At 37.9% G+C, this 11,081-nt stretch overlaps 1 protein-coding gene across 1 annotated transcript; it reads right to left on the bottom strand.

The window, feature by feature from the left end:
* Positions 1-1,074: 1,074 nt before the first annotated feature.
* Positions 1,075-7,444, bottom strand: OSTF1 (osteoclast stimulating factor 1; the record flags this gene model as incomplete). The annotated part of the gene is made up of 9 exons (XM_010175203.1): positions 7,411-7,444; positions 6,217-6,263; positions 5,507-5,557; positions 5,360-5,423; positions 2,742-2,795; positions 2,327-2,434; positions 1,834-1,883; positions 1,641-1,719; positions 1,075-1,173 (listed from the first exon to the last, which is right to left on the bottom strand). Coding segments are annotated over exons 1-9 (586 nt in total), but the record flags the coding sequence as incomplete, so codon positions are not given.
* Positions 7,445-11,081: the final 3,637 nt, after the last annotated feature.

Below are 11,081 nucleotides of genomic sequence, written 5' to 3'. Positions count from 1 at the left end.
TTAATTTACAACAGAAAAAAATACGGAATCAGAAGAAATTCTGCCCTTTGTTACAAAGGCTATCTTCAGAGTCAAAACTGATGGGAATAACTTGTCAGGGTTTTCTGGGAAATCCTGATATTACCTAATGAAAAAAGCTGAATGGTATTTTTGCTGCAACTGCTCTTCTTGGCCTTCTAAAGCTGCAGTCAGCAATTTCACCATTTAATTCCCATAACTGCTAATGACCTACAGGTTCGTCACCCTGTGATGACATAGTTGCTGGATTGCATGTAGCACTGATACAAGCTGTAACGCTGCCTGTGTTTATAAGTCACTTCTCATTTCATGTGTTATTTGCCTAGAGTTTCCATCCTAACTTCAACCTCCTGAAAGCTACAGGTAACATTAATTATGTGACACCGAGCAATTCAGCCTTTGTTCAGCTTTAAAAAATAGCCTTGTATCTTTTTAACTCTTTTGTACATGAGCACTGTGCTATTAGGAGAGATGAACGCAAGTGGGAGGCAGCGAGACTATTTTGATAAATACCTGAAAGCATTCTTTCTTTATTTCTCCATTAGAGAGTCACTCAGAAGGACACAGGAATAAGAAATTTTTTAAAATGAGCAATTAGAAATAAGAAGGAGTGTATCTTTGGTGTTTGTTTTGCTTAGTTTGGAGGAACAGATAGGCATAAGGGGGAACATACCATACTTTCATACCCTGTCCCATGTGGCATACTGTTTTCAAAGTAGTTTCCATCCTTGCTTGCTTTCTGTCTCTCCGTTCTGAAAGGCCTGGCTTCTATTCCCTTCCTTTCCCTTACTACTTTCACATCTTCTGAACTCTTTTGCCTCTTGCTGACACAAGATGGCATTTTGTGTGGAGACAGCAAGACTGAATCTGACAAACCACAAGTCTCTATCACAGCCCCGCTGAACTAACCCTCGCAAGTGAAACCTTCCAAACACAAACCTTAGTCCGTGTGGCTCCCAACTGTTTTTTATGGCTATCAACATATTCATATTGGGTCAAAATATTAAGTGTCCTCTAAAAAGGAAAAATATATCAGAATAACAAAATCAGAAATACCTGCACTCTGTTTCTTCTTAAGCATGGAAGCGCAAGCTGCATTGGTTGCCATATCTAAAGCCAGTTTCTTCTCATTGTTCTTCAGATCTGTTCTTGCCCCTGTATAATAGAAAATTTTCACCATTAATCACTGTCCCAGCTATTTCTTGAGCAATGGTATTAGGATACAAGTTTCAGTAGCAGGGTAGAACAGTAATGGACAAGGGAATCTCATCTGTGGACTGTTCTGAAGCAGACTAGAAGTTACAGAAGTTCTTCCATAAGCTACAGTTGGCTAGGGAACTCGCTGGCTGCTCTCCCTTTCCAGGAAGCAGATGTTATTGCTGTTCCGGGGTTAAGTGCCTAATTTTGTCTGCAAAGCAGGATGAAATTTATCTTGAGCAGGTGAGACATCTACTTTTCAAACAGCAGCCAGAATTTTCTGCAAGGCTTATAAAGTCAGGCAGATAAGCTGGCTAAGGACTGTATCTGGGTTATAGGAAAAGTTAAAAAAAAATACTGATTAATAAACATTCAGGAATCTAGTCTGCCACACAGATTGTTGAAACCTTGGTGAAGATCTTTACCCTTTGCCAGCAGCATCTCTACAATATCTGCATAACCCTTCCATGCAGCAGCATGCAAAGCTGTGTCTCCCAATTTGTTCTGTGGAGTTAGAGGGAAAAGCAACAGGATTAAAATACAGCAAAAAAACTTTCAGCTTGTACCAAGGATGAATAATATCACACCTCCACTGTAAAGTCTCTTGGTTTAACCTACCTGTTGGTTTAACTCTAGGTTTGCCTGGGTAAACAGAACATCCACTATATCTGCAGAAAACAGCAGAGGGCAAGGATAAAGAGAAAAAATTAGTGGAAATAAAACGGGCTTTTTTGCATTCCTAGTATAAATTTCGGTTTGGATTCAATGAAAATCTCTAACATTCAAACTGCACTGAGGAAACAACCATTAATCACAAAGAAATGCTACTGCATAAAATATCCAAAACAATACAACACTTATTTTTGGTCTGTCCTTCTTCCCACTTTGCTTCTAACAGGCTGATTAGAATGCCTGCTTCAACAGCACAACTAAACAGACACCATTGGATGGAGCTGAACGTCTCTTCTAGCTTTACCTTTTCTTCTAAAAAAAACAGAATGGCATTTAAAAAATCTTGGCTTTATTATTTAGTACTGCAATTTTAGCAATCAGTCTAACAAGCAAATCAAGAAAACCAGAGAACGGTCATTTCAAATTAATTCTGTGATACCTTTGTGACCTCCATGGCATGCCCAGTACAGAGCTGTGTTTCCAGCTTTGTCTAAGCCATTGACCCCAACTCGATTTTCCAAACATTCTCTCAGCCAGCTTAGGTTGCCTGAAAGACAAATTCATCTTTGATGGTTTTTTTTCCCCTTTGGAAAGTTAAAAGAACCATTAAAGGCACACAGTCCTTTCTGAAGGGTGTCAGTCCTCCTATGAACTTAGAAGGAAAAAAAGGGATAAGCAGCAACACTTGTAATTCATAAAACAACTAGTCCAAGTCATATCAAACATATTTTCTTCCACTCCCAGAAGACCTTTCAATCCCTATGTAGTTAAATGGTACCAAACTCTTTTGTTGTGTAAACAAGCAAAGTCACAATTCTACCAGGCTACACAACTAAAACCCAAATCACGCTTACCACGTTTGGCAGCTTCATGCAGTGGGTTATCAATAGACTCAGCTTGCTCTGCCACTGAAATGAAACAGAGATTAAATTCTAACTACTTCTGAAACTGAACATATATTTGATACTTGTGTGGAAATAAAACCTTGATTTATTCCAGAAGAACTAGTAATACATATTAGATTCCAATGTGAAAGGGGATTTGCAAGCGATGGACTAGTGAGATGCACTTTAATTTCCTGTGTATAGGAAAGCAGTTAAGAGAAGAGCTTGTGAAAACTTCAAAGAACAGTAACGAGTTCATCAGTGGTTGCAAGCCACTGGGAATCTGGTAGTATTTCATCTTGGTTGTTACTTCCCATTCCACAACTGTGAGATGGTTTGAGCAGTTGCATGTGGCTATGCTTTCAACCTACACCTTGCCATCTGTACTTATGAGTAAAACTATTTTCAAGAGATCTGTGAAGGGTAAATGAAAAAATCCACTGTCAATAGGCTTCCTATTTGTTTTACAGAGATTTTTTATTTATTTATTTATTTTCCCTGGAAAACTTGGTGGAGATTTTGAAAACAAAACTGTTACAATGAATGCAGTGATGCACAGACTGAAGTTCAGGCTTCTGTGGACCTTTTCTTCATCTCACAACCTTTAGGTTTTACTAGAGAGGAGCAGCAAATACTTTCTGTTCTCTGGGCCATTGCAACAGGGAAAAAAAAAAAAAAAAAGAACAGAACTGTGAAACAGTGGGACATGGGACCATGATCTGGAAACTTTTTTAACAACATTTTTAGGTGGAAAACCCTGTGACTACTAAGGGTATAGGCAAGTAGGACAGTGTACAATCTGAGATGAGTAGGCTCTCTAAGCTCTTGCACTATAACTTGTTACAGGAGACAGGGAGAATGTGAAAGGGTGCTCCTTAGATCAAACTGCTACTGTAATCAGATGCAATGCAAGCAAATATAATGTACATCAGTTGCCAGAAATAAAAGTCTCAAGATTGTTGCGTCCTATCCAGATCTTACCGTACTTCGGTGTGTATCCCTCACATAATGCCTATAATTGCAAGATTTCACATGTTTATCTCTCTAGCTGTGGGGAAAATAAAATGCAAATGCTAGATTCTGATATTTCAGTTTAAAAAATTTGTACCCTGAACAGAATCCTAAAGCAGAAAAAGCAGCCAGTTCCAGAGCAGACAGTCATTACACAAGCAGAACATAGTAGTCATATTGAGCAGAGCTTGTTGTGCAGCAGAAAGCATTAACACCAACAACACTGTCTCAAAAGCCTAAAAGTAACTTTGTCTTTAGAAAATCCTTGTCAGAAGTTCGGTAATAAGTATTTTCAGTGTAGATAACACTGATCCTGTCTTCATCAGCTTTTTCATTCACAGTCTTTTCAAATGTGTTCCTTCAAGCCCAGCAGATGGAGCACAAGACCCCACCAGAGACAGTATTTTCAGGTCTGTCTCTACCTTTTGCAGTTTGTAGAAGAGCATGGGAGATCACCGTGTTTCAATGGTTAAGACAGAACCCAGGCAGTCCTAATGGTGGCAACAAGCAAGAAGCAGGCCTTTGGAGATTTTGCACAGTTTGTCTGAACCAGAAGACATGTTTCTGGTACTCTTCATTCTAAGGATCTGCAGAGGCTTCTATTGGCTTACACATGAAATTTTTGTTAATTTTGTGCAGACAGAGATACCACTACCCCACACCTCCCTGCCTGGCCTACAATGGAAGTTAAACTGCTGCTCAGATAACTTTTCAGTAAAGCAACTTTTCCAAATGACCACAATGGGAAAAAAAACTGAACTACTAAATTGTTGGTTTTATTTTAAATATAACATACTTGAATGCTCCAAAGAAATGTGAGTGTAGGCAAGCATGTATAAACTGTTCTTCTTGTCTATAAAAGTGACAACCTCTGGCAAATGGCAAGAGAAGAATCAGTCTGGAAGTCACAAATTTGATGTGAAATTTGATGCCATGATCTCAATAATTGCACTGTAGGCTTCTGTTCATGTATTTCTGACAACTACAAGTCACAGCAGGGAATTATAGCATTGCTACTATAATGTCTCCTGGTGAGGAAGGGACATGAAGCAACCACAGTTACTAACGTGCTGCCAGTTTTGATGCAATCTGTCATGTGACACTGTTACTCTGCCTCCATTTCCTGGGAGGACTTGGAAGAATTGTGCAGTGTTGTCTGTACTCATGGCTTTTCAAAGTGATTCTAGTTGAATCTGAAAAAACAATTTCTATTCAGTGAAGGAATACAGCCAAAACACTGCTAATGAGAAGATCTTAAAAACTGCAGTACATTAATTGAGGTATGAAGAATACAAGCCCATCAGTTTCATGTGCCGTTGGTAAAACCATCCTTTAGATCTAAGTGTTCTTCCCCTGAAAACTGAGAATATCGATTGTTGTTACCTGTACAACCAGAAACACTGATGTACAGTGCTGACTGATATTGCATATGTATTCTGAAATATCCTGGTAAATATGACTGTTGAATATCAATACTGTGATTAGTTTTTGAAAATAAGTGTATCAGTTATTCTTATTTAGTGACTTCCTTTGATTGTGAATTATATTACCAAATGAAAATAGAATCTAGACATTACCATAGTTGCTTGGAATTAGTCCAGTTCTCCCTTTGCAAGTTCCTTTCCACCAATTTGTATCACTCTGCAGAGAAAAAGGAAAATATTTTAGAACGGATATACTGCATCTCAGAAGTATTCAGTCTGTATGGGACATCTTAGACTTACCATGTCTGAGATGTAAATGATATCTCCCTCTTCAAAGTACAGTTCATCTGGCTTTAAAAAAAAAGGGGGGGGCAGGGGCAGGGGAGAAGAGTGAACAAAAATCTGAACGTGTGTACTGAGGTAAAACAAATACTTAGATAAAGCAGAGTGCATTCAGTTCTTCTTTCGAAAGTACAGTAAGACAAATTATCTAGCAACTAGACAACAGCCTGGCAGTCTTTCATACTGTAGTTTGACTTGCCTACAGGTAACTTTTTGGATCTGTGACCTTCCTCACAAGTAAAGAAAAGACCACAGCCTTTCCAACACAGCACTGTGCAACAAAAGCAGTGAAATACATCTTGTGTTTGTTCACTTCATCCCCTTTTTGGTTGGTCCCAGTTCATCAGATCCCTTAGTTCCCAATTATCTTTGTTGCCCTTAGAAGAAAAGAAAAAAATCACTTAGATTGCTGATCTTAGATTGCAGATACCTGGTACTAGAGAAGAAAGCATGCTGCTTGCTTTTAAAAAGAGCTGGACTTAAAACATGAAAGTGATGATTAATCAGGCAGTTTTAGTCACATTAAGAACTGGTACCCATCAACAGGCTTTTTCACTGAAAACAGTATAGTAAGTCTAATAGGCTAACCCTAGCAGAACTGAACAAATGATATTATAGACAAGATTAAAATTAAGCTTCTCAAACCCCTAAAAGCTAGATGTACTTACCGTTCTGGGCTCAAATGTATACAGGGCCCTGAACACTTTAACCTGCCCTAAAAAAGAAAAAATAAACAGTATTGGTGTCATGCCTTCTAAACACAGCATACACATACAGCCCTCGAATCCAAGTAAATTTCTTTCCTTAACCCTTAATGCTGCTTGCTGAATAAATCTGTGCTATGTCCCTGTCAAGTAAAATCATTAAAAGACTCAACCCAGCAGCACAGGTTCTGAAGGAAATGGGCCAGCTGATCAACTGCCTGTTGTGCACACCTAACACGGTCTTCATAGCTCACCATGCAAGTCAACTACAGTATTGCCATTGATTTCTGAGGCAACGTTGTAGTTTCAGTCATATACATGCCTATGCACTCATATATGTTGTATATATTTTTATTAATAATATCATATTTGTCAAATGATACAGAATCAAGGGAAAAATAAAGAGAAAATTATCAATGTCTGCAACATGTTCTCATATGTACTTGCAGTCATTACTAACTAGGAAAATACAGTAGCACAGAAATCAAATCAAATCAAATTTAAGAAAAATGACAAATGGTTACCAAGTCCAATGTATCAAATGTAAAACTGATGTGTTGTTTTGTTCAGCCACTTAAACTATAGTGTTTACAATTCCACTAAGTGGGCAACATGTATTTTAATAGGGCAGTTTTGAAGAGACCATCAGCAGCATCCAAGCAAAAAAAAAGATAAACAATGCAGCGAGGTACAAATTTAATTGCATAGACAGCAAAAGAACCATCTTATAAACATTTTTTTTTTTTTTTTAATTCAATAAAGGTAATTTCAAGATCACCAAGCAGAAAGTATAAGACAAGTACAGGAGAAGAAACATCTATCTTACATAATTTTATTAGCTGAACTGCTGAAGTCCACTGAACTCAATGGAGAAATATATTATGCAGACTGTTCTGTATTGTTTACTTTTAAATATCTGAAGTCTTAAGTATGTAGGTTTGTTTACTTTTATATATGTATCTTTAGTATGTAACTGTAATTCAGGCTCTTACACTATACTTTACCTGTTTATATAGATTAAGGTGTGGTTGAAGCAGTATTCGGTCCATCAGGTCAATTGTGTTACTTAGACCACACTTTGCTCAGGCTATTTTGTGTCCTTAGAGAAGTCGATGAACTTGCTGCCAAAGTTAGTGCTGTACAATAAAGTGTACATACACAGAATCTTGGGATATTCCCTAGCAAGAGCCATGCTACAGCACATGTTTATGAAGTGGTATTTACCAAGGCATAACTACCAAGCAAAACATTTCTGTAGTCCTCCATCTCAGGCTTTTTTGGGGCTAAGTGTATATAAAAGTATAACTATAAAATTAATACACGTAAGCTTTCTAGATTGCCAAATGCAAGTAGATATGTTGGAACTAGATGATCTTTAAGGTCCCTTCCAATCCTAACCATTCTATGATTCTGTGATTCTACGATTCTATGAATTATTTTTCTTCCAATCTGTAACTGCATCCCATGCTCCTCACAGATCTTGCTTTTTAGTAACACCATGGAATTTCAGTTTGGCTTTACTGGTTCTCCCTCTCAAACAGCAGCCATTTCTTAGACATAAAACACCCAACACTTCTCAGACTTTTGCCTCAGAAACTAAATGTCTGTACTGTGGCAACAGTTAAAAAGTATGAAACCTCTGTTCTCTTTGTTACCCATATGGAAATGATGAATAAGGACAGCAGACAATAATGTGTCCTAGATCTAAGAGCTTCAGAATGAAATGTCTGAACTGCAGTTGGGGAGATGTCAAACAAACAAAAAAAGAAAAAAAAAAGGGGGGAAAAGAAAAAAAGAACAAGAGATGGCAAAAAAAGGATGGGTGACAAAGTACTGTCCTTTCTCCTTGGCTTTCTTACACAGATGATAGGAAAATGCAAGACAGAACTGCACACGCACAACTTAGGCAACTTGCAACCATCACCCACAAATTTTCAAGGCTTTATGTAAGTAAAAGGAGGAAATAGACAACAAAAGGGAAGAATGAGAAATATTAAAACAGGAAATAAGAAGATGGCAGAAGGCGGGAAAAAGAAAGAAATATAGATTTGTTTGTGTTGTACATGTTTCCTCTAGTAACGTACTGCATCTGTGTCAACAGGTTTTCTAAAGCTATCACACCCTGAGGGGAGGAAAAGAATGGAAACATTGATGCTGATAAAAGCACTGCTGAAACGTTGTTTAAACAAAAAGCAATCCATGGTTGGGGTTTTATGTGGGTGGTTTTGGTTTTTTGTTTTTTAATTCTATACAACTGAAACAAGAGTTACTTCCCCAAATGTCAAGCTGTGGTGTCACACACAGCACAGCACAGTCTAAAACATTCTCCTGTGATGAAATACAAAGTAGAGGTTTGCATGTATAGAACTGCAGATCTGGTGAATGTTAATTTTACACTACTAATGACTGGCACCAATCTTTTAAACATTTCTTGAAAAAACAGACGTTAAGGCTGGTTATGTTGCTGCATTTAAGAGCTAAGAACAACAGGACTTCCGCACTCAGTATGGCAACTATTTGTGCCAAATTTTAGTGTAAAAGAAGAGTCCAGAAGATTTAAAATAACAAAATGTAAGGACACAAAGGGCACATTAAACTTGCACCGCTGTTCTGCAAATACCAACAAATTGTATTTTACTAGGCACCTGAGTACCTGAAATCACTTGAAGTACTTTTATCTAACAATGCTCATCCCCAGGCATATGGAAAGACTTAGAGCTTGCATTGGCAGGTGTCCTTTGGAGTCAGCAAAGTTAGAAAGCACCTGAGGACATTCTGCACTCCCCCTTGCTACCATCTCTCCACTACAAACCATATGGTAAGATTAATGTAGGATGTAGAACTAATACATTAGCACTGATTTTAACTTATCAAAGTTAAATGACTGTACCTCCTCACCATGTACTTCTAGAGGATAAAATAACTAGAATACAGAAGACACATGTATCTTTTTAAGATTTCAAGGCACCATGCAAACATTAATGACTTTATCCTCCGCATCACTAATGACTGAAGTATCCCTTTTAAAAACAAAGGAAATGGAGGCACAGTGTACTGGAGGTGTCCCACAACAAATCCTTTTCTACATGGGGACAAATCTAAATGGTTCTTCTTTTCAATCCTGTACTTTAGCCACAAGGCTGTCTTTTTCCTTCTCATAGAATCTGCATCAAATATCTGCAAAACTATCTGACAAATAAAATACACAATGTATTGCACATACTAAAGAGATACAAATGTTCCCAGAATAGAAACTCCCCAAGCTGTAATTTGCCAAACCCTCCTTCAGCATGACAACAGGGTGAAGGAGTCAAGTTAACAATTCTCTGTAACCAGCAACATAAAATAAATGCCTTTATCAGGCTGGGCTGACCTCACACCCTTCAAATTATTTTGGATCACTTCTCCTATAAACTTCTGCTGCTTTTATCAGGAATGCAAACAGGCAACTCTTGATTTCTAATATGACCCTCTCCCAGCTAAATGCATAAAAGTAAAGAAATGCAGGTAACAGGAACAACAGATTAAAAATGCAGCTTCAGATAAGTACTGAATGGAAACAAGATCCCTTTGGTACTTTGTAATACAATGTAATTTAAAAAAAAAAAAAAAAAAAGACCATTTTCTCAAAAGACTAGAAGCTTTTTGTTTCCTCCTAGCGATTTTGAGGCTTATTTTTAATTAATTGCAGTATCATTAACAGAAGACTGTTTCCAAAGAAGTGTTTTCATAACAACGAGTTACTGTTTCTCCCACAGTGATGCTTTTTTTGCACTTCCCTTCTGTTCTTTTAGCCCAGCACAGGCACCAGCAATAAAATCCCCTCTTTTACTCAACTTGCCACCAAAGCATTTTCTGCTTTCCTTTTATTTGCTTTCACCCATCAAAGAAAAAAAAAAAACCAACAAGGTTCTGTCTTTGCATGGCATTACTTATTTAGATATTGGAGTTATGCTGAACTTCCAGCACCAAAGGGGAGGGAAAGCAATTTCATTAGCTATCAACTTATATTACTTCCTCAACCAAAAAAAAAGTACTTGGTGCAAGAGCCATGTATTTTAGTTAAGAAATTAATCATGGCAGTAAGCCAATGTTCACAGGAGCTACCAAGGCTCCACCAGTGGGCTGACAGGAGTCTTTTGTCAGCATTTCAAACCCTGCTCTGCCTGCCATAGACAGACACAATCAAGTATCATTGATGCAAACGAGGTTCTACAAATCAGATATTGATCCTGACACAGCATCTTTTCATCAGCTACATTTAGAGTGAGCAGCTCTAGACTACCATAAAAATCAGAATAATTAACTTACTTTAGATAAACAGACTGACAGGGTGTTACAAAGCACTATCAGTGCCTGTAACACAGAGAAAGGGATAATCTCTGTGCTCTAGAAAATCAGAATTGGACATGGTCATCTACAGATAAATTAAAAAACTTCAAGTCTATCAACTCCTATAAGGGTTCAAACCAGTCCTGGGCTAATTGTCATCAGCCATCCTCCTGCCTGCACCCATAAGGCTGCACAGAAGCAGTTGTGAGTCAGGTACTCTCACAACTGCTGGGGATTAAAAACAACTGATTTCAATCCCCATCTGTAACAAATGGACAAAAAGAGAAATTATGCACAAGATTTCAGATATCAGGAAGAAAAGTTACGGTTTGCATGTTCCAGGGCTTATGCTGGTTTTACAGTCTCCTCCAAGAACATGTATAACTGTGAATATGAATTCTGATACACGTTCAGATTAATTTAAATGAAAGAAGCAACAGGTGTCTTCTGCCTGACCTCCCAGTAAGTGGTGGCAAAAGGACAGCGCTTTTGTCTTC

The sequence above is a fragment of the Antrostomus carolinensis genome, unplaced genomic scaffold (genome assembly GCF_000700745.2).
Source record: "Antrostomus carolinensis isolate BGI_N321 unplaced genomic scaffold, ASM70074v2 scaffold239, whole genome shotgun sequence".
Classification (NCBI taxonomy): Eukaryota; Metazoa; Chordata; class Aves; order Caprimulgiformes; family Caprimulgidae; genus Antrostomus; species Antrostomus carolinensis.
This window is presented reverse-complemented; position numbering and strand designations above follow the sequence as displayed.